At 45.7% G+C, this 23536-nt stretch overlaps 2 protein-coding genes across 6 annotated transcripts in view; one reads left to right on the top strand and one right to left on the bottom strand.

Annotated features, from left to right (window-relative positions):
• The window catches only part of SPATA6 (spermatogenesis associated 6), a 51111-nt gene extending 45105 nt beyond the window's left edge, over nucleotides 1–6006 (top strand). For both annotated transcript variants that reach the window (XM_040705414.2, XM_040705413.2), the window contains one exon: nucleotides 5512–6006. In XM_040705414.2, coding sequence (XP_040561348.1) covers nucleotides 5512–5599 — 88 coding nt within the window. In that variant the 3' untranslated portion in view covers nucleotides 5600–6006. The remainder of the gene's footprint in view (nucleotides 1–5511) is intronic.
• Nucleotides 397–23297, bottom strand: SLC5A9 (solute carrier family 5 member 9). Of its 4 annotated transcripts, none has more exons than XM_040705406.2 (15): nucleotides 22976–23297; nucleotides 21522–21812; nucleotides 20595–20666; nucleotides 18160–18264; nucleotides 16190–16354; nucleotides 13688–13793; nucleotides 13374–13454; nucleotides 12409–12614; nucleotides 11521–11656; nucleotides 10556–10663; nucleotides 10240–10390; nucleotides 8889–9057; nucleotides 8112–8327; nucleotides 2598–2745; nucleotides 397–1237 (listed from the first exon to the last, which is right to left on the bottom strand). In XM_040705406.2, exons 2-15 carry the CDS (start codon nucleotides 21795–21797, stop codon nucleotides 1029–1031), a joined length of 2148 nt encoding a protein of 715 aa, XP_040561340.1. In that variant the 5' UTR covers nucleotides 21798–21812; nucleotides 22976–23297; the 3' UTR covers nucleotides 397–1028. The 4 variants fall into 4 exon arrangements, with proteins under 4 accessions (XP_040561340.1, XP_015146713.2, XP_040561342.1 ...); XM_015291227.4 differs by having other exon boundaries at nucleotides 21522–21719; XM_040705408.2 differs by having other exon boundaries at nucleotides 21522–21719; nucleotides 23238–23297.
• Between the last annotated feature and the right edge of the window lie 239 nt (nucleotides 23298–23536).

The raw sequence follows: 23536 nt of genomic DNA, 5'->3' as shown, positions 1-23536 counted from the left end.
CCAACCATTGTGTGATTCTTTCGTCTGCATGGCACTGTGATTCACAGGATGCCCCCACCTCCCTGCACAGCCCATGCCTGGAAGGTTGGATGTGGTGGAGAAAAGGGTCACAACCTCATGGGGATTTTTAACCTTCTCCAGGCTTTTCAGGTCCTAACCACCGTGCAGTGTTATTAATGGTGGGAACTGCCACCTTTTCTTTACAAAGTGGTTTAAAATGTGACGGCTATAACATGTTTTATGGTAGTCCCAAGGGGAGGCAGAGGGGCCTGGAGTCCAAGTGACCCGGCCCATGGAGGAGTGTTCATTTCCATCCCCCAGCCATGACATGGTGGTCCCAGGGAGACCGTGGTGTGTCAGAGCAGGATATATAGCCACAATAACCTGGAGTCAAAATTGGCTTTGTTACTAAGGCACTTTTATTGCTGGTAATGCTGTTAAAGGCAGGATTCATCCGGGAGTGAAGAGGGACAGGCCAGGGGCTGGTGGGGCCTGTATGGCTGCCAATATGGCGGGGGGGGCTGTCCAATGCAGGTTTGGGCTAGCTATAGGAGCCTGGATTGTCACTAATCCAGTGATCACACCCTGACCCAATCTCAATTTGGCCCTGTAAAAGCCTGTGAGAAGTGCTGCAGCCTCCTTTCCTACAGCAATGTAAGCCAGAAGTTTTTCCCCTGAAGCAGTGGAGCAGTTGGATTTCACGAGGGGAGTGAGGCCCCAGGCTTTCCAGAGCTTTGCTCCCTGTCAGGTTTGGCTGTGCTCTAAAGCTGACCCCAACTCTGCTGGCTCGACCCACGTGCTTTCTCTTGTAACTTGTCTGCAACCAGGTTTGAGTCTTGGTCCACTCCTTGGCTCAGGAATGGCACCATTGAGCCCCACAGGCATTTCCAGCAAGCAGTGCCTTGGAGAAGGGCCATGCCCAGGCACGTGGGGACCGTCACCAGAATCTGTCACCCAGAGCCTCCAGCTCAGAAGTGAGGATGTGAAGACCCGTAGTAAACCAAAGCCATGCACTGCCCGACCCCACCTCAGCCAAAATATCCCCACAGAAAGACATTAATGGTCAGCAGGAGAAGAGCGTTAACGTTGCAAACAGTCTTCCAGAGGGGCTTCTCCTCAATGCTGGTAAGTCTGCGCTCCAGGGCAGCTTTCTCTTCCTGGGACAGAGTTGACGTGGGGCTGGGGGACAAACCACAGAACCACAGATACAGTGTTTTCCAGCAGGGAGGTTTGGGTTCTGTGAGACACAGAGAAAATATCGCTGTTACCACCCAGTGGGTACGACTCCCTGCCTCCTTCTGCCAGACTGTGTTGGTCAAACTGCAATGGCTCTTGAGATGCACCTGAGATAGGAGGTGGAAGATGGTGATGGGAGATGATGGGAAGTGGAAGGAGAAAGCTTTGCCTCTACCGAGTATAGCACAGCCTGATTGCAGCTAGTTGATTGCAAAGCCAATCACTCATTAGTTAATTAACAGACTTCTTCCCCCTCCTCCCTGACCCATCTTCCATCCACGTTCACAAGTTCCTGACAGCATGATGGTGCATTTAGAGCTCTCCCGGCTTATTTATTACGTGTGACAGGCCAGGTGAAGTATGTGTTTTAATTGTCAGTCCTGTGCTGTGTGTATTTCAGTGGCTGTGCTTTCCAAATATAACCTTTTTTTTTTTTTTGAAAGGCAGAATGTCGCAAGGCCTTGAAGAAGGTGTTATCCAAGAACTCATTAAACTGTCAGTTCTTGTACTCCATATTTCCTTTCCCATCATTACTAATTACCGAATTACTGAGACGTTTGTTTATAAAAAAAAAAAAAAAAGAGCCAGTTAAGAGAACTAGGAATTGATAAGAAATTATAAATAGGTTTTAAATAGATGAACATCTGCATGTAACTTAAACCCAAGCTTACTCTACTGGAAAAAAAAAGAAAAAGCAGCAGTTCCTTTATTTGTTCACTTCTGTTTAGCTTGACTATAGTTGGTACCAATGTCCTTTGAACTGACCAACGAAAGGAGGGAGTGAAGAAATCTTGCAATAGTGATACAGATCTCCTCAACAGCATTTTGTTGAGCCAGCCAAAGAGATATGGTGTCATGACACAAAGCTCCAGTGCCAATGGGATGATGAGCAGCATCACAGCTGCACAAACCTCCACCCCCAAGGGTCACAGTAGGTGGCTGTTGATTCCCATCAAAGGAGTCCGTCATGCCATGAAGTGCCAGGCCTTAGGGGCTAAAATAACACTGCAACCAGAGCAGGGCTGGATCAGGGTAGTTTGTGTGAGTAAATGACTTGATTTTTGGGTGGAGGAAAAGCGTTTTACTGAATGGTGGGTTTTCCCTGATTCTCAAAAATAGCAGCTCTTTTGAGCCATTCAGTGGAATATGACAAGAAAGCACACACTAGCAGATCTGTCTGGAAGGCTAAAAGCCACAACACTTCCATTACTCCCATCTCCATAACCGGTATAGCCACAAACACAAGCCCTTACTCCAACAGCTGACCTCTCGCGTGTTGTGGCTGGACAAGTGTGTATGTGTGGTCCTGCTTATGCATTCACATGCACATGAGTGTGCTTGTACGCAGCCAGGCCCCCTACCTGCATCCTCCTTACTGCATGCATCTGCACTTTCGACCAAGTCATGCTCTCCATTAGCTAGGTTCATCTGTGCTGATTCGCTCTTGTAATTTGTCAGGTCAATGTCAGGAGATTTTTTGTGTCTCGTCCACCACGTCAGGCGAGCAAGCTGAAAAGAAGGGTGAGAGCACACAGGTTATGGCCTGCCAGTCCCAGATGGGTATGCAAGTCAAGGCTCTCTCTGGGGATAGGTCCAAAACAGTGTTGGGAGAGCTGTTCTGGGGGTGATGGCTACTCCCCTGCCATTTCCCCCTTGTGAAGGTGCCCACATGCTGGAAACAAAAGGCAGTAGCAGCCAGCTTGAGCTGAAAAGCTGAGGAAAAAATGGTGAGTTAATCTAGCTTCTTTCCATCTGTTTGTTTGTTTTTCTTGTTTGCTTAATCAGTTCCATCCGTACCAGGAGATAGATACCTTTTAGTAGACACTGAGGAAGCAGACTCCTGTTTGCTATGGTCAGTTTAGTGACTTGAAATAATGATGAAGATCTGTGTCCAGAACAGCAGCCGTCCAGCAGGGAAGGGCAATTAAGCCAATTAAAAAAAAAAAGCACAAGAGAGGAGAAATTGAAAAAAAAAATGAAGCTAGAATAACCCTCTCTGGCTATTGCCAATTATAGACAGCAATTGTACCCTCTGCCCACTCTCAGCAGAGAAAGATCGGCTGTGTGTTGGCCTGTGGATGTATGGCCATAGGGGCATGATGCAGATATATGGCCACAGGGACACTGCTGTTTGAGTGGCTCCATCTCTGGAGCATGGGAAGAGTGGAGGACCTTGTGTCTCATCTCAGCTGTAGTTTAATAGGAAAAGCAAACCCAGTATGAGCATTAAGCATCACAGCTGAGAGAAGCTCACATCCAAGCAGTAACCTGAACTTCCAAATGAGTTTCTCTTGTGGCTCTTGGCAGTGTTGTGTCTCTGTCTGGGACTGAAGCAGTGCAGAGGGACGGAGCCAGGGTGGTGATAAACAAGTCACAGTTTGCAGGAATGGTTATCCTGTGCATTACAGCAGCAGGTGTACTTAAAAGAAAAGAAAGGAATGAGCTCTGGGCACGTGCTGTAAGACTTGCTGGTCTGAATTACTTTTTTTTTTTTCATTTGGGGTTTTTTTTTTTGTTTATATTTAATTCCAGTTTTCTGGAATTTCTGCTCCTTGCATCAACCTTTCAAAAGCCATGTGTGTAGATGAGATGTGGGAAGGCTTTTGTGGCTGCAGTCTGTGCTTTACAGTAGTGGGATGAGTGAAGCCCTTGTCCCAGAGTAGGTCTCAAAGTCTTCTCCCATCTTGGACACAAGAAGTTCATAGGAAGGCTTAATCCTGCAATCCTCAGCAGTCCTTTTTCCAGCTATGGGGTGGCATTAACCATCCCAGGGGCTCAGGTCTTTAGATTTAAGCTGGGAGCTGCTGCTTGTTTGCTGCCTATGGCACAACGAGCAGCTTGGTGGTTGCTTCCTAACTCCTGCATGCCGTGACCGAGCCAAACAGTAAGGCCACACAACACAACAGAAGTTACCCAAATTCATGGACATCCCATAGAACAAGACTGGGGCAGCGAAGCTCTGGTCAGGCAGAGTCACGCATCTGCCTGATGAGAAACTGTCCCTGCTCTGCCCGTATGGAAATGAACGTCTCCAATGGGTCACTTTACAAAGTAACGTGAGTTTAATTTTTGAATTTCACACACACAAATCTGGGCAGCAGTTTCCAGCTGACACAAAATGTTGCATAATTTCCAGAAGATTTATAGCTTTATTTAAATCATTTTCAACCAAGATGAGCATTGGGCAGGGCTAATCTTTCTTGTCACGATGTGCTAAATTGCTTTGATTTGATGATCCTCATCTTTCTCAAGGATTCTTTTTTTTTTTTTTTTTTAATCACTTAGGAAATGTCACTGGAACATATCAAAGTTTCAGAGCACTGAAGGATTTGAGAAACTTTCTGTCTTTTTGCTTTTCTTCCCACGTGTCACTGTGTGACCGTCCCCCTTCACACTGCAGCAAAACCTGCAGGGCTGGAGGTTCCCTGGGGCTCAGGTTCTGCCAGTGAGAGCCATTCCCAGCAGCACAGACACATAGGTAACCCCATCACAGAGCACCACTGAACCACCCCGAAGCTGGAACAGGTTGCCCTGAGAGCTTGTGGCTGCCTCACCTCTGGGGGCATTGAAGGCCAGGTTGGATGGGATTCTGGGCAGCCTGATTTAGTGGCTGGCAACCCTGCCCATGGCAGGGGGTTGGAACTGGATGATCATTAAGGTCCCCTCCAACCTAAGCCATTCTATGATTCTATCAAAGTGGTGCTTTGCCTGTGCTAACCTCTTCAACGCAGCAAGCCAGGAACGCAGAGGGCTCCCTGGTGAAGCCTCATACCCTTTCTCCAGCTTCAACCTCCCCAGAGTAGTTTTGGGATTGACTGAATTCCTCAAGGTCACCCTTTTCCTCTGTGCCATCTGCTGAAGGACACACACCAAGGAAGCCCAGCACACGGTGTGGGGTCAGGCCAGCAGCTGGCCTGGTGCTCCTCTCAGGCAGCACACCTAAAGATGACACTGAATCCAGACCAGAGCACACTGAGAAAACATCCCGAGCTCCGGAGCACATCAGCTGAAATTGCTGATCCATCAGCATGTCAGCATGAGCCCTGACCCCAGAGGAGGTGACCTGCTTGTCTTGTACTTGTATTCTGGGAGCTGCTTCTCTCCCTTTTCACCCCCACGTTCTCCTTGGACAGGGGAGTTTACAAGAACTCAGCAAAGTTTTTCTTTTGTTGTTTGTAAACTCGAATAAATCCTTCTGTTCCAAAATGCCATCTGGCACCTGACAGTTGTGTTTCAGCTTCACAGTCTCAAATTTAATTGTAAGCTCTTTTGCAGGGTTTTCAAGGACAGCGTGACACAATATGGACTACCTACAATGAAGACATATGAACTCTGGAGCATACCAAACAAATTCCTTGCATAGTTGTTTTCCAGCACAGCATCAATCACCACAGGGATGGGAGAGTGTCCAAAACAGCAGGAGAAAATGCTACAGCTTGCAGTTCTCGGATTGTAATTCATTTAAAGCTGGGCACATTAGCCATACCTCTCTAACATCAGATACAAATCTCTTTTCTCCTTTTTCCCATTTGCTATCTGAAAAGAATTGGGATTCAATATTTAAAGTTGTCCTGTGTAGATCTTCAGCTTGTATAAAGTGGCATAACTGTGCTCGGCAGCTGTTGCTGTTCTTTGAAGGCAGTGGAGCTATGCTGATTTACATCTGCTGAAATCTGATCTATCGTTGTATTTCATTTGGCTTTTACTTTAGTGGCTTGTTTTTCTTTTACTTTTGCTTGACATAATAAATGGTGTAATTTCTAGCCCTTATATAGTATCTTTCATCATTACTTCTCGAAGTGCTGCACAGATAAGGGCTGGCAGATTAGCCCCAAGTGATATTTATGGGGGAAGATCTGAGGCTCACCAAGTGAATTGCCCAGCAGTGGGACTGGGAAGGGCCGGAGCTTCACGTACCTCCAGCCCAGATGCCCACCACCAGTTTTCCCTTCAGCCACTGTTATAAGGACATACAGTCTCTTCACCATAAGTTTCCTGTCTTGCAAGCCAAAACCCACAACCCAAGGTAGCTGGTGGCCAGACACAGAGTTCAGGTGCCAGCTTCAGCCAGACTTACGGCCTGACATATCTGCTCTGCTTTCTACCTCCTGCTCTTCCTCCCACAATATTTCTGTCCTTGAACCAACTCAGCATGGCAACAGACCAACTTGAGATGATGAGGGGGTCAGGGTTAGGGTTAGCACCTCAGCAGGGCACTTTGGGAAACCACATTGCTACAGGCATGGCCCAGCCCTATTTATACGCTCATATCCAGGGCAAAAGCTGCCCTCAAACTGACGTCTCCATCATCAGATGATTATCTGAGCCTCTGTGTCCAGCATTCCACTGCCACAGCTTTTTGTATCATCATCATCATCAACAGCAGCACTAACAGTATTAACTACACGATACAAAACGAGGAAGCACAAGTGATGTAATTATTAAGAAAATGGCTAGATCTGACCAGATAATTAGGCCGTTCACCATCTTGTTAAGGGTAAACCATACCCCACATTGTTCACAGAATCCAGGCAGATATGACAGACAAAGGTAACTTCATATATCGAGGCAGGTTAGGCAGCAGTCCTTCTGAAGACTTGGTTCTAAGACTCAGTGATTACATTTTAATTTTTCTAAGGTTTTCACCCATCTACAAGATGTTTTTTGTACCTCCTCCCCCAACACACACATTCCTTAAGAGAAAATGCTTTTACACCTCTGAGCTCAGACCAAAAAGCCTGCAGGTGCTGCGGCCAGTTTCTTCGTTTTCTGAACTGCTGGGTATGAATGTTCACTATTTGCCAGTGCTATGCTAATGCATCTTATCTTGCTATTGCTGTGGGAAGGGAGCACTGCACACATTTAGTTATCACAGGTCAGATGATGAGTGGGAACTCATTAAACCACAGTAATTAATTGCTGGCAACCATCTGGCCACCCCTGAGCAGCAGCGAACAACGTAAGCTGCAGAACTAATGGTGCCTCCTTGCCAGTATTTCTCTCCCATGTGGATCCTCTGATAGCTAATAAAAGCTGAGACTTTATCTCAAAGCAGACACAAAGACAATCTCTGCCTTTCCTCTATCTGAGCACCTGCTTTCATGTAATCTTTAGGAGCTGGGTATCTTTGACACCACTAACATTCAATCAAACATGGACGGCACCGGTTAATGCTTTGCAAGTTATGAGGAAGCAACAGATAGAAACTGCTGTGATAGCATCACCCTCATTTCCTCATGCAGTTACAAAAAAAAAAAATAAAATGCAATGTATTTGAAATCTATCCACTAACTTTGTTTGGAGGTAGATGGCAGTTTTGTTATATTGACAGCTGCTTTAAAACTTTGGACTGTGAAGAGTTGCTCTGACGTTTTATTACATAAAGCCTCCCAACTCCGCACCGTTTTAATGTGTTAAGTAAAAGAAAGTTGCGCCTGACTCAAAGTTATTAAATGTAATTGAGATCACATTGGGACAATTTTCCTAAACGCCCATGTTGCAAAAGTTATTAATCTTGTTTGCCTGCAAGATTGATGCTGGCTCTGCTGAAACAGAGTAGATGCTACAATTAGATATATTTAATTTCTCCTCAGCAGTGCTCTGTAATATGATTTCCTCTCCTTCCCCCTTCTTCTTTTCTTTCTGTTCCAGCTATGATGGGCTGTGGTGTCCGCCCAGCTCCAGTATCAGCATGGAAACTCACACTCAATTTCAGTGCCTCGGGAAGCATTAACACTGTGAGACCTGGGGAACAGAAAGCTATGGAGCAAGTGCTTCTTTGCAGCATTGCACACCATTTCTTAGCCACGGCACGAAAAGGACAGATTCTAGAGATTTTTGGAAACCAAATAGGGTTTCTGAGAAAAGTCACTTACCTTTTCTTCAGGGATAGGAGGGGTGCAGAGACTAATGAGGACAATGACAATGGTGGTGAGGACGCAGAGGATGAGCGCAAAGTAGAGGTAGTGCAGGTCCTTCAGCACAGCCGGCCTTCTGTCCTCCTCACCGCAGGATGGTGCGCTATAAATAAACTCGATGATCATCCGAATGAGACCAATAGCCAGCCCAAACACGAGGCCCCAGAAAGCACCCTGAGGAAAGGCAAGCGTAGAGAAAAAGTCACTGCACAATACCCTTGGTTGAAGTTTTCCTCTTTCTCTTTCTTTCTTTCTTTCTTTCTTTTCTTTTTTTTTTTAAATATAGCTCTTTCATAGACCAAAACCTTTTATGCCTGATAGAATCCCATACTGACACACATCAAAGGAGGATTAGTTTTAAATCCTCGTTTTATTTTTCTGCTCTTGAACATGGAATTGATAGAGCACAGACAATGCAAGTCTCCTCCTAGCAACATGCCTCCAACTAGACTTCGAGATCTCATCCTTGAAGTGTAGAACATCTTCGGCTTTTGTGACTTCAAATGAGACTGCCAATAAGTATTCCTTTCAGTGGCTTCTTGGAAGCAAAACACATACACTAGAGATTAAGATCTACTAATACATCCCAGGAAAATGCTTTCTAATCATCACGCTTTTTAGCTGGACTGGTTTTGAGTCTAAGGAATCTCCAAGGCTGGGTAGTGAGGGGACATTTAATCATTTATCCTATGAAATTAAATACATGCATCAATTGGTATTTCACATGCCACTTACAGGCTCATTAATCCTCTTGCAGAAGATGGCCAGGATGAAGAGCGCTGTGATTGGTGGAGCCAGATAGCTGGTTATAGATTGAATGTAGTCAAAGAGCTTGCCGCTGTTGGCTGATTGAATGATGGGGATCCAGAGGATACTGATGACTACCAGGATGAGGATGAAGACTCTGGAAGGTTAGGATAAAATTGCATGAGCTCTACTGTTGGAGGAGTCAACCTCAGAATGAAGTTTTGCAGCAAAATTCCAATCGTTTCCAGAATTTCCTACCCATAAATCCAGACATCACTCTTAAGAATGGTGTGTACACAAGGAGAGAAAATCATTCCCTACTATAATCAGATCAATCAAATCCCAGAGATGATTTCACAGATTCTAGCGTGAGCTGCACCGGGACTTGCCAGTCAACATGTGAGAGATCCTCAAGGGCCTGGGGGCTCACACCATCAGCTCGGCCAATGCAAACCCCTCAACTTCACATGTCCTCAGTGACATATACTTCAAAGGACTATCCCTCAGATGCCACAGAGAGATGGAAGCTTGTGATCATTAGCAACCTTTCTGCCACTTCTCTAAGCAGATACCATGCTTGGTCCAGTGCCTTTACCAAATTCCAACTCATACTCTGTTTTTAAAATTGATCCTGTGGTCTCAAGTGCATGTTATATCCTTTCGTCATCTTTGTATTGCATGTTAGAGAGGTTTCTCCATGTGGCTGAGGAAGAGGTGCTTCCACTACTCTACAGTGGCTGAGTGAGGTACAGCCTGTATCCTTCACCTATCCCAGCATAAAGGTTTGAAACAGCGCTTGCGAATGGAGAAGGAAATAGCACAAACATGCAGAATGCAGCTTAAATTATGCTATCAAGAAGAGAACTTTATGTGCCCCTGATAAAATGCAGTACTAAAGCCTGCTTGTAAACGTCACTATAACTTATCACAGACACAGGGAGCTGGGACGCCCAGCTCATCAAGGCTGCTCTTTTCCCCAAAAAGGAGCAACTGCAATGTATTGCCCCTGCCTGATGCAAAAATCATATTTTTAAAGACCTCCAGTGACAGTGACTCCAGAGCATCTTTGCCTTCCCTAAAATGCAAATTTAAGGCAGTATTTTTGCTAAGTTTAGCAGACAGAGAGGTAATGATCTACCTAGCACAGCAGTAAGCTCAGTGTATCCCTTTGACCAGGTCTATCTGAGATGAAGCTGGACACTGTAATGCTCTTCCCAGGCTGTGTTTCTGTTCTATGCCTTTGGCACCTGGTTTTTCTTACTGTGTCCAGACTGAAGAATGTAAATGCTGCAGTCAAAACAAATGATGCCAGTAAAGAGACATAAAGAAATGTAAGGACCTGCCCACAATCATCAGCTCCTGCTCTGAAGCATTTTTACGGATCCGCTGCCAGATGTCTATAACGAAGAGAGTGCTGCTGCTGTTGAAAATGGAGGTGAGGGAACTCATCAGGGCTGCCATCATCACAGCAATCATCAAACCCCGGAGCCCTGGGGGAGCAAAAAAATCAGGACTAAGCCTTTGGCCTCTCAGCACTGCTTTAGCATCCCAGTGGCTGATAACTGCAGGAAGATTTCTTTGTCCTTAGGATGGACTAAGGCAATCCGATTCTGCATAGAGCTTGGCTCAAGCCCACCTCCATAAATGTTTCTCACCGTCGGGCATGAGCTCTACCACAAGTTTGGGGTAGGCAATGTTGGAACAACCCACCGCAGCTCCACAGATCTTTCTACAGATGCTTGGGTCTACGCAGCCCACTTCATCTGGAGGAGACATGCAAAGAACAAGAAGTCACGTAAATTCTATTGAGCTGTAGGATGTATAACCCAGGGGAACAAACCTTGATGTCCTGTTTAAGTTCATATAAATCTGAGGTGAAGCTGAAATGTAGCTAAAGCAAGTAGAGCTGAAGAACACTTTCTGTCATAAAATAAAGGTGGAACTTTGAGATATGGTTCTGTAGTTCTGTTTAGTTCTCTCTCCTGGATGTTACATACTTTTAATGCTTGATAATTTATAAGCTATGGGAAATGCACTGCTTCCATGAGCCTGCCAGCTGGGCTACCAAGGATGTTGCAGGCTGCCCTACTCCTGTTCGATGAACTCTGGTAGGTAGGCACTTGAAGCTCCTTCCTCCAGGTTCGGGCCTTCTAGCCAGGACATTCTCCCCAGGAAGTGGTGTGTTCTGAAGGAATGAGCAAAGAGAGTTCCTTGGGAGACAACATGAGGGGAATTCTGTTTTTTTCCACAAAGGAGGGCTGTTGCACATAATCCCAGGAATTGCATGAAGTTATGTGGCAGCCTGCTAAGACTCTCATTGAGGTTGAAGGACAACCTCAATGCTTCAAGCATTTCACCTTATCAGCTTCCTAGACAGAAGCAAGCAATATCTGTAGCATGACCTCTGTGTTCCCACTAGCACAACCTGCCCCACAGGGATACTCCCAGTAACTTCTGCCACTGTGAGAGCACTGGAGATGGAGGAAAGGCCTGGGAACACATGTGCACAACAGGAATGCATACAAGTATGCCTGAGGTGTAAAAGTGCTGGAGGACCTGTGTGGGATTAGTACTCATAGCAGATATAAAGCTCTACAGTAAGGAACACAAGAAGGCTTACCTGGGAAAAGAGCTCTGCTGATCATTCCTGGCATGACAATGAAAAACATAGGGAAGATTTTCAAATATCCTCCCAGCACTGATCCACCTTTGGCATGGGAGAGGTTCTTGGCAGAGAGAGACCTTTGAACTATTACCTGCAATTGGTCAGAAAGAGAGTGGGAAGCAGAACAGAAGCACTGCAGAGAGAGCAGGATCCATCCTTCCTCTTGTACTCATGGATGACTTTCACCCAACAGGATCCCAGGCTGTTTTGCATGCCAATGGCAACCTTCCCATCTTAGTGACTGCAGCCTGCTCAGAGCTCAGTGCACAGGCTATGGGAGAGGGCAGAGTGGAAATTTCCTTACAGAAATAATTTCACCCTTGACTGAAATGAAGCCACCTTGGGGACTGGAAGCAGCAGCTGTACGGCAGCAAGAGACAAGGAATGAAGCAGCCTAGTCTGATTGAGTAAAAGTTCAGTGGTGGGTTTTGGTGATTATCCCACATTGAACAACAAAAACAAAATTTTGTAAGAAACAAATACAGTTTTCCTTGTTTGTAGCTCGGATTGGGATGAGAAATCAGAGACCTGCCGGAATATGAGCAATTTATCTGGAGATCTACACAAGGTCACTGCAGAGCCAGCTCCAGAACGTACTGCTATATCCTCATCGCACAAACTGCAGCCTGCAGGAAGCTAAAGTTGGATGAAAATCACCTGCTCTCCCCACCCCAAGAAGCGCACAAAACTAGCTGCTTGCTGAGAAAGTCAAAAGAGTGGTCTAGTCCAGTAACAGAGGCAGTAACTCCTGCACAGCAAGACAGCCATGTTTCATCTCACAGATCTACAGAGTGAGGAGTGGACTGGAAATAACACTACAGGAGAGTAAATGTCTTTCTTTACCTGGTCAGTGCACCAGCACCAAAGAGCCAGCACAGAGAGGCCAAATATGAGGCCAGGCCAAGGAATGTCACCTGTGACTGGGTCCCTGAACAAATGAAAGGCATCCTCGCGTGGGAGGTGACAGGTCGTGTTTGGGACTATGACCTTGGGTATAGCTGTGTTGTATTTCTCCTTAAGTCCTTCATACCAGCCAACTTTTTCGAATCCTGAAAAGAAAACGCCAATAATTTGATTTTATTTCCTTATCTGAGTCTAATGATTGCATTCTTTTCACCTATCTTCCTCTCATCTCTTTACTTTTTATTCTGCCCTCGCTTTTGGCAGTCAAAGTGTGTATAGAACTAAGCTGGATCTTGCCCAGAGTCCTTGTGGTTTTAGCAGTGTATCCTGGAAGAGGATCAATGCAGGAAAACCTCTGTCATCCTAATCCCCACAGTGTCCTCAGCACCTACTCTTTGTTCATATGCCCTCCAAGAGCTGGAGCAGGAGGTACGAAATGAAACATGGGTTAACTGTATCTCTGTTTGCCAAGAAGACATAAAGCAAAGACTAATGATGGTCTCTTCCTTGTTATTTTTATGTTTTTATAATTCTCAGTTACACCCAGATGAACCCACAGTAACTCCCAAAGTCAACATGGAAAGTCAGCAGAATTGCTCTGAATTTACATGAGCACAGTGAGAGCTGAAATTGTCTCTGGGGATGTAGGTCTTTAAGCTTGTTGGCAATTCCAGACAACCCCAAAGTAAGGAGGTGAAGTTATCCAGAACCTTACCTCCAGACAGGTAGTGCAAAGGATGAAGGAAGTCTGGCTTGCTGGCAAATGAGGATTGTACCATTACCATTTCTGTGAGTGATTAAAACTCATTTCTGCACCTTCCCTGAAAGGGTGAGGTACCCTGATAAGCTCTGATGACCTTGGGATCATTAAGCCAGTGCATGATGCCACTGCAGGTTCCCCTTACCTATAAACATAAGGACCAAAGCTCCCAGTACCATGATCAAGGTTTGCAGCGCATCTGTGTATATCACAGCTGTTAGACCGCCTGTTAGGAGAACAACAGACAACAAATAGAGCGTGTCCCCACGTACATAGAAACCTGTATTTCATCTGGGAAAAAGACTCCCTTGGCCCCAGCCCTGTGATTTCAGAATGGATTCACTGGAGAAAGCTGCCACAGAGCTGGGCCCTAGGGCCCTATAGCTGCCCCAAGCCCTCCCAGGAGGAACATCCTAAAGGGTTTGCCCGCAGTTTAGTGTTTTAAAGCCAGCAGTTTACCTGCTATAGTGTAGACAGCAGTCACAGCTAGCAAGACCACAGTGGACAAGTAGAGGTTCCAGCCCAAAGAGATTTGGATGAATAATGCTCCAGAAAAAATATCTGTCTGGAATATAATCAAATAATAACTTAAAAAGAGAGGTTTGATAGCAATACTTTATATAAGTGAAATCTAATAAAGCAGGCTGCAGCCCTCTGCAGATGAAAGCATTGACAAGGAAGGACATTACAGAGGTGAAGTGGAAGAAGAGGAGGAGAGAGTGTGGGACTGATGGCAGTGAACCTTTGTGTTCTTGGTGCAAGAGAATTCTTCCTTGAGCTCAGAGCTCACAGTGTCTGGGAGCAGCAGAATGAAAATCAAAGTCCTATATCCCAACAGACCACAAAGCCATCAAAATGAGGGCTACTGTACAGGCAGCCTTCATGGCACATGATCTTCACTGACACAGAAAGACAGGGGTGGAAACTCCCACACTATTTACTGCCTATGAAGCCAACCATGGTGCACAGGATCCCATGCTTTGAGGACATAGAGCCTATGCTTGTGTATCCATAGAAGGAAAGGGGTTCTGCACATCGCCATGTTCTGGTGATCTAATGGCCACTCTCAGCTAGAAAGACATCTGAAGTATCACTGGTATCTTATGCTATGATTTATTTATCTGAAAAGGTCAGCAGCCTGACTCCAGTAAAACAGGTTACACCTGCTGAGAACCTCCCTAGAAATACAGAAACCCCCATCAGCTTTGTTTTGTTTGGACCTACTGCCAGAGAGATCGAAACCAGAAACCAGGCGAAACCCAGAATTATACAGATAACATCGTTCAGATGCAGAAAGTGATATGGGAGATGTGTACATGTTGGGAAATCCATCTAAAGAACACCTGTAAATCTGATATGGGATGAGATAGAGGTAAAGACATTTGGAAAGCAAGACAGAAAGGATAGGACAAGATTTCTATAAATAAGCACCTTAAAAGCAAGCAACCCATGCAGCTCCTACTCTCTGCAACCCCAAGGCAGGACAGCAACTGTCAGGACACTGCAGGAGCCTCTCTGCCTTCTGGTCATTGCCCACCCAGCAGGGAATGCAAACAGCTCTCTAGCTGTACAGGATCAGTCCTTTGACAACATTGTGCATTGAGAGCTCTGCTCTTCTGTGCAAGCAGGGAGGGCTCTGCAATGTCCTTGTTGCTAACTTACATGTGGGCAAAAAACACAAGGAGAAAAATCTTTCTTGTAACCAACTGCCTGCTGTCCAGCCAGCTGCTAAATGAGCTCTGTACAAACAAAGGCACTGTGCTAAATAGAAAGCACCTATCATGCCCATAAACTCCACCAGACACATCCATCAGCCACATGTGAATTAGCTGCTCAGAGAAGGAACCACTGAGATGAAACAGCAATGACTGGGGCCAGGGTCCTGCTCTGGAAGACACTGGCAAATAGTGCCCTGCTGAAGGTTATTCAGAAAGATCAGACCTTTTTCTCCAAATACACTGAGGGTGTAGCTGTGCACATTGCACTATTACAGGAACATTCCATGTATTCAACTCCACTACAAAAGTCTCTTTCCAAGGATCCATCTTGGGCAGTACTCCAACCCAGAGAGCGCAACAGGGGCAGTAGCAGCTGCAGTGGGTGACATGGTCAACACTTGGGAAATCCATCCTATACTTCCAGCCTCGAGCTCATTCTAATGCTCTTCCCAGAACCTCAGACATGATAAACCTGGAAGGACATTGAAGCCAGCAGCAAAAGGTGCTTCATCTCCATTCGACATCTTCTGAGGCAGTTGGAGATCTGAACACTTCAATAGGGTCTAGTCAACACTAATTTGTGCTGCCACAGAGCAGTCAGCTGGAGACAAGAGACTGATATTTTCAGTCTCTGTAACGGACTTTGGAATACAGTCCTCTCCCTCCAAGGGCACAGGTAGTGCTTATCAAATCCGTGAGCATAAGGTCTTCCTCTTTATTAATGGCATTTAAATGAAATGAAATACCCAGCAGCTTACATTGCGTTTAACTACCAGCAGGGTACAATGCTGCAAGCGATCCAGGAAGGACACTGAGTTTTCTCTTAAGCCACAACCCATCCCTTTTCCTCTTCCTTTCTTATGCAGCACAAGTGATAGAAAGAAAGAGGAATAATCATAGCATTCTTAATGTTGAAAACTCAACTACAAAAACAAAAGCAAAATAATTTAGTAGGCAGAAAAATTGTGGCACTTACACTGTTTTGTAATTAGCTGCTATATCCCTGTGCAGTTCTCAATGTGCATCACTCTTTAATGAGTGGTCTCTCTCAAGGTAGATCTTCATGATCAATATCATGAGGCAGTCATTTATGTGAGCAAAGCAGCACACTAACACAGAATCACAGAAACACACTGATCCTGTCCATGGTAGCTGAGCTGGTCCCTTCAGGGACATCTCAGTTATCCCTGCATTGTGCCAGGATGTCTTACCCCTTCCCTAGCCAAAAGGGTTGCATACATACGGATATCTTGGTGAATATGTAGAGAATGAGGGACAGCACAGACATGTAGATCTGTATCCTCTGCCCTCCAAATCTCTTCTGCAGATACTCAGGCATAGTGACCACTCCAGCTGCGATGTAAACTGGTACAAAGACCCAGCCGAGAGCCAGCAGTGCCCAGGTAGCCTGGCAGGGAGAGGGAGAAAAGAAAGGCACATGATTCAGCACACGGGAATACCTTTCTCCTATTCTCTCCCAGTGGACAAAGAAAGAAGTGTGAGCTGCTGTGCAGTGTATTTGGGAAGAACTCTTGAGTTTTTGTCCCTGCTCAGAACTTTTGGGTGAGATGGTGTGTTCTGTTCTTCCAAGTTGATGTTGGTTTTGTTGGCCTTTGAAATCACTGATGCAGTGGCAGTGAAGAGTTAAGTGATTCAGAGAAGGATGAGAGCATCTGTTTGTTGCTTGATTAGCAAGTGATGAGGCTGAGGCAGCAGACTCTCCCTGTGGAGCATAAAAATAAGCAACAGCAAGACTCTGCTGGGATGTTCTCCTTTCAGGCTGAAGCAGATCTGCTTCTGTTACTTGTAGATAAAGGGGCAGTTCAGCTGCTTCACCACAGGTGAAGAGTTTTTCGAAAGTTGTAAAAGCATCTCCCATCATGTATTTCCTCTCTGAAACCCAGCAAAAGCCCAGACAGGAGAATTTGAACTTAACTTAAATAAAAGTCACTGAATTATCAGACCTCACTTCCTTCATGTTCTGGACATTACCTTTTTCCCAAATACCTTACATTAGTCAGATTTTACTTTGATTGGTTATTTAAGTTATCAGAAATGAAACCGAGCCCTGGGGACAGAGATTGAGTGTGATTGAGAACAGCCGTGTCTCCTGCAGTGGCAGAGATTGGCTCAGGTAAAAGATGCCCATATGATCCCTGCAGCTGAGCGATGTCCCATGCTGAAGGAAGAGAATAATGGCATATCCTAAGGTCCCTTTCCAATTTGAAAGAAATGAATCTAAACTCATGAAGTTAGATTTGCCTTGACATACAATCTTGTCTTCGTGGGCTTCTAAAATTACTCGAATAGATTTACTTAAAATATAGTGATACGTCTTGCATCAGCCTGAAAGCAGGCTCAGGTTTCTTCACAAAGGACTTAAAGGTGATCTTAAGGGTTTAGAAAAAAAAAATAGCTGCAGTGAATAGATAACTCAGGAGAAAGCTTTTGGTGGGCCGGGTCCTGCTTGTGCTTGGCAAGTATCCGGCACCATTAGCAGTCTCTGCTGATACAGACAAAAGATTTAGACTTAGGTGAGTGATGTTTATTGTGAGGCTGGCGCTAGTCTCTCTTCTCATCACTGCAGCTGAGAAATATCATTAGCATCACACACAAAGGGCCTGGTTTTCATGCTCCATGTGGTGTCAGTGGCAATTTTCCAGGGCATTTCAATAGGGCAGAATGAGACCTGCCTTCACACCCAAACGTTCACCCCAGAGACTTCACTTTTTGGCAGCTTACAGTTGCTGATTCTCATGGTTTTGCACTGAATTTAGGAGCACAAAGTCTCTGTTTCCAGAATCATGCAATTATCCAAGTACATATTCAGCACTCGTTATCTTTCATTTTAGTCTCTACGAGCAGCAACTAAAGCTTAAAAATATGGCTATGTGCTTCAGGGAAGGTCAAAGAGCTAATCATTTAAGTGGATTGCACTTAAAATAAAAGAAACAGATCTTGCGTTTCTAAGGCTGCCTCAATTTCTGGAAGGTTCTCTCCTGAGGTATGAAAACTTAGAACTGTAGAATCACTAAGGTTGGAAAAGACCTCTAAGATTATTCAGTTCAACCACCCATCTACCGCCAATATTGCCCACTAACTGTGCCCCCAAGACATGGTGTTGCCAGTACTGTTAGTGTATGATGTTGGAGAGAAACCCACAATCCCTTTGCAAACCACGATGTCCTAGTAGACAACACAACAGACTCTTACGTTCCACTCAAAGCCCCCAACGGCAAGACCCCCAGCTGCTCCAGTGCCTGCCAGGCCAACGAGTAAGCCACTGCCCACATTGCTGGACATCAGTGATGCTCCAATCTGAAACACATGGCACAGGCACACAAAATCAAATCACCATGTGGAACTTCTGTACCAGCCCCAGTACTTCTCCCGGTACTCCCTTTCCCCAGGATGTTTATCTCCTTGCAGGTAGGTACCTGGGTGTTAATGGACAGTTGGGTTTTCCCCCCTCAGAATCACGGTTCACTTTGGCAATGGTTCTCCTGTGCTAAGCATCTGCTTTACAGGAAATAGGTAGTTGAGGGAAGCTAGTGGCAGCCATTTAGTGTCTATGAAATATGATGGATTTCTTAATTCCCCTGATACACGGCTGGCAACGTGAAGCCTTGCTGACCCTTTGGGATCTACTCTCCACATCTTGCAGACATCCTGGCCTCTTTTAGTCTTGCACGCAGCATGCATGTGGTGGTTTGCACAGCCATGAGGACTTTGTTGAAGCTCATCCTAAGGTAGGATATCCTTGAACTGTAGCCAGATCAATGTTGGAAATATGCTGGCTTTCTATTGTTTACTGTGCTCACACAGGTTCAAAGATATTCAGCTCCACATTATGGAATGTGCTAATTCCTCAGGTTAATTTTAACACTGTCCCTACCACGGCTCATTGACGCTCCAATTGGAAGAAAGCAAACTCCAAGGTGATTTAAACAAGGCAGACTTAATTACCAGCCTTCTTTGGCATATAGCCTCACTTTCTTCTATACACCAGTGCCAAATCTCTCAGGGTCAAATGAGAAGTGATGCTAAGGACAAGCTGAGCCTGTTTCTCTCCAGATGAAGTTTGCTTTTAGCTACATCTTCTGTGAGGAGATTTTCTCTCCCAAGTACCGCTAAACTGAAACAAAGGATGATGGAATTTGATCTGCTTCTCATCCTTGAGCAAGGTAAAACATTAATATGGCATGAATACCCACAATGGATCCTGCCAGCAGCTCTGCCTTCTTGTCTAAGAAAACTCCTGTTTAGAGAGCTGGTTGCTGCAACCTGAATTTGCTGCTTAGGTAGCAATTGGTGCTCTCAAGAAATGTAAACGCTTTTTGTGACATCTACATCAGATACGAACATACAGAAGGTGACGTATTACACAGGAACAGCAGTGTAACACTGGGGCTTTTTTGAGGCTAACACACAGCAGAAATATGTCACCCCTGTAAAAAAAAGTACATGTAAGCCAGTCACGTACTCAAGGTGAAGGCCACGAGGAGCTGACCCTCGAAGAAGCACTGCAGAGTTGACATCAGCTCTCTAGATGGACTAACAAATTTGAAAACTGAACAGTATTTGAGGTCGTTATGGACCCAGGCTTCTGAGTCGAAAGTGCCAAGAGTCAGGCTGTACCCAACAGAGTCTGTGGCCACTTGCAGTTTGAGCCAAAAGAAATAAAGAAAAAAAGAAGGATGTCGTTAGGGGGAAAACATTCAATTTTTGTTTTGTTTTGTTTTGTTTTATTTTTTCCCCTCCTAATTAGGGAAAATCAAGTCAAGCTTTTTCATTAAAAGTCAGGTGGCCAAGGAAAAGTACAAAAAATGTTTTAAAAATAACTTATCTTACAGACATATATGTGTGTCCAATTTATTTATCCTAGTGGATTTATGGGCAATGAACATACAAAGGGAAAAAAGATTAAAAAAGCCACTGTTTTGGTTGAGAAGTGCATTCTCTTACCCACAACTCAATGGGGAGATATATGGCACTGGAGTTTGGCATTGGTTGAGAAGGATATTTATTCCTGTGGCAGTTTTATTCCTTTCAAACTTTAAATTTTCTTTATATGTACCTTTCACTCTCAAGAAAAGATGCTTTCAATAGATCCTTTTTCTTCATAGTGAAGATTTATACTTTGGTGGTTTGAAGTTTATATCCCTTACATCGTTAGTCGATAATCTTGACTTTGCTCTAAATAGCGAGTGCTCAGATAGTCTTGGGCTTTGGGATTATTTTTACTTCAGTCTTTAAATGCTTCTTACCGGATAGTACATTGCTAGATTACCTAATGCTCTCTTGGCTTTGAGGACAATAGAATCTTTGGTGAGTTGGAGCCAAAGATTTTGAGCCCCAAACGGGCAGTCAGATTTCCTTCACATCCACCTGCATGGACAGTTTTATTGCTGATTTTATCAGAGGAATTGGAAGTTGAGAAAAAAATGAAGATCTGAACTACCCTTTGAACCTGGTATCTTCACACCACAGTCCATCGGCAAAGTTGCCTGGGGTGATTCCTTATGGATCCTTTTCACCTCAAGGCTATGTTCAGAAAGTGACTGGACAGGGTCTTTTCCTAGGCCTTCCCTCATTAGATCTAGAACTGCTTTCAAACCATGAGAAACAGAGCAATGCATTTCACTTACAGGCCACCAGGTCATGGATCGTCCAGCAAGGAAATAACCTCCAATGGTTCCCCGGCTTGCCCGTATTGATGACTGGAAACACAGGAAAAATGAAAGTGTTTTCCTCCATTCTCTCACCCTCAGGCCAGACCCAATGCACAGCCCAGCAGCCTAAAACATCCTTAAAGCAATATCTTCTGCCACCCTAGTCCTTCTCCCCTGATTGTTGCCAAATCAGCTAGCTTACCCCGCTCAGAACAGTGCTTTGTAGGTGGCTTTGTGGCAGGCTGAAGCATAGCAGCACTCAGACTAAATAGCAGCATTGCCACCAAGCTGGGAGAAGCTTGAAGTTTTGGCATCAGCATCAGCTTCCAGAATTGCTCAGAGCATCTGTTAAGTGTGCCAGGCTTCAGCCATTTTTTCCGCCTCTCCTCATGCAGATTTCAGGTAGTCTAGGCTTGGAAAGAAGCCATTTTTACCCATTTAATGACTTCTTCTGGAATGTACTCAATGGGAATTAGAAAAACACTTCAGACAACCAGAACACTGAAGATGTCTATAAAAGAGACCTCCATAAAGCAACATGAATAAATAATTGTTAACCTTTCCAAAGCTTCTAAAGTCTCATTTCAGCCTTCTCACCCCTGACCCCAGCATTCCTCTTGCCTTGGTCCCATTCCTGTCCATCCTTTGGCATGAAACTACTTTGCAGCACAGGAGGTTTACACCACCCTCAGAACAACCTCCAGGGGGTGACCCCATAGTGGTCTCCATGTGAGGATGGGGCTCGTGGGTGTGTCACCTCCCAGACCTGCTTATTATGGCCTGGGATAATGGTGTGTGCAGAGGATGCCTTCTGCAGACAGACACATTTGTACCCAGAAATGGTCTGGAGAGAATCAAATGCTGTCCCAAGCAGAGATGAACCCATTCACCGCAGGCACTCACCCATATTCCAACAGCGAGGACAAAGACGAAATACAAAACCACCACGACGATGTCTGCCACCCCAAAGACAGTTTTCGTCTCCCCTGGCAGCACGGGTGGCTCCATGGTGGCTGGGGTTGGCTGGCTCATGGCTGTGGAAGAACTAATGATTTTCTCCTTCACACTGGACTTTGGTGCACGTTCGCCTTCATCGCTTCCCTTGTAATAATTAACAGGGTGAAGAAGGTGTGAGCGGGGAGCCCCGTGCTGCAGGGATCCGCAGCTAGGTGAGCTCATGTGAGTCAGTGTTTGCTGTGCAGAGAGCAACAGGGGAAGTGGAGGAGACAGATGAGCTTTTTGGCATGCACGTAGCCAGCAGCAAAGGAGTTAAGCTGCTTGCATGACAAGCAGAGCTGCTGCCAGATCCCCTGGCTGGCTCCAGGAAGCTGCAGTGCAGCAGGAGCAGCAGCTGGCCTGGGCTACAGGCAGGTGGGAGCTGGCTATGTCCCACTGCAGTGACAAACTGCGAACCACACGGACCTAGAAGGACCCTGCTTAGACATGGCTGCAGGACACGGGCCTTCTCCTGGCAGCCCCCAGTGCTCCATGCAGAATCATCTCTCCCCTCCCCCTATTTTCTCTGCCATCCACGGTTCCCTCCACCCCACGAAATATCAGACTTCTGCAGGCTTCATTTACTCTTGGTTGCACGAGAGGCATCAAAAATGCTCTCTCATTTTATTTTATTTCCTTCTTTCCCAGCATTTTCTGGCTACGTACTTGCTAATTAATTGTGCTGCTAATGAAAGGCCCCCTGTCCACCTCCACTCCTGAGTCTGAAGCTCTCTGGGAGCAGTGCCTCCCCGTAGTCTCATTATCTGCAAGGTGCTTTTCAAAACTGAAATATTTCAACAACCTGAAGTACAGTTACCAGAAATTAAGTATCTGGAAGCCAAAATCCCCCATTGCAAACAGGCAGCTCCTCATACACAGAGCTCATTTACACTCACCCACACACTTCCCTCTTAACATTGTGACACCCAAACGCAAGAAGACTGTAGCTTAATCTTGAAATGCATCAAATTCCTGCCCAAGAAGCACACAAGCCAGTTTCTCTGGTCTTCCCAAACCAGGAAGCCTGCTCTCTATGGGGAACACAACACAAAGCCCTCAGCCAACCCAATCCCTTTCACCCCACCATTCCAAGGTGAAGAACCAGCAACGATTAATACTTGAAAGCACTTGGAAACACTTGAAAGCTTGCCCCACGAAAAGTAAGTCCACCTAACAAGCCATTCCCAGCACCTCTAAGGCATCACGAGCCTGCTGAGCCAATAAGCATGACATTGGCTTCAGCCTGAAGGACCCTTCAAGTGTTATTTCACTGACTACACCATCCCAAGCCATAGAGCTGACCCCACTCCTTGTGCAGCAAGGTAGGATTGCATTGGCTTCATCCTGTAAACAGAACATACCTTGTCAATGCCTATGTCCTTCTCTGCAGCTGGGCAGTCTGGTGGCCCTCCTGTCCCAGTCCTACTGCTCTGCTCACAACTCCTTGGGGCTGGCCATGGAGGTGTGCTCCTCCCACAGCCCCCCAGGATATGGCCTGTGTCCCTGCCCACAGCCAAGGGTATGACGCATGTTGGCACGATGTGACGCACTCCCTGACTCCTGTCCCCAGGTGAGGAGCGTGGTGCATAGCTCTGGTGGCCCAAGCAGCAGGACAGTGCTCACCTGCTGCTCACCGCGCTCTTAAGTCAACAGTGGTGGCCATTCACCACCAGGAGATGTGGCACTCCTTGCCCTGGGAGAGGATGGGTGGAGAGGGAACTCACGTGCCCAGGAAACAATAAATAACACAGCGACAAATAGTGAAAGCTATTACAGCAGCAGAAGCTTGGCAGGTGCAAGCAGGCAGGTCTCTATTGATTCCTGGGGAGGCAAATTCTTTTGCTCCCTCTCATCCCCAAGGGACATAGCAATGCACCTCAAATGCTCTGGGTAGCTGCAAAACTATCAAACTATCCTCCCCA

This window comes from Gallus gallus, chromosome 8, assembly GCF_016699485.2.
Source record: "Gallus gallus isolate bGalGal1 chromosome 8, bGalGal1.mat.broiler.GRCg7b, whole genome shotgun sequence".
NCBI classification, from domain to species: Eukaryota; Metazoa; Chordata; class Aves; order Galliformes; family Phasianidae; genus Gallus; species Gallus gallus.
Note: the sequence above shows the minus strand (reverse complement) of the source record. Positions and strands in the feature narration are given on the sequence as shown.

Excerpts from the sequence above, each read along its gene's own strand:
- SLC5A9 (XM_040705406.2), bottom strand. The coding sequence starts at position 21,797 with ATGAGCTCACCTAGCTGCGGATCCCTGCAGCACGGGGCTCCCCGCTCA. Across the intron at positions 13,455-13,687 it reads TGCTGTCTACACTATAGCAG|GCGGTCTAACAGCTGTGATA; the intron begins GTAAACTGCTGG and ends TTCTCCTAACAG. Across the intron at positions 10,664-11,520 it reads CAGCAGAGCTCTTTTCCCAG|ATGAAGTGGGCTGCGTAGAC; the intron begins GTAAGCCTTCTT and ends TGTCTCCTCCAG.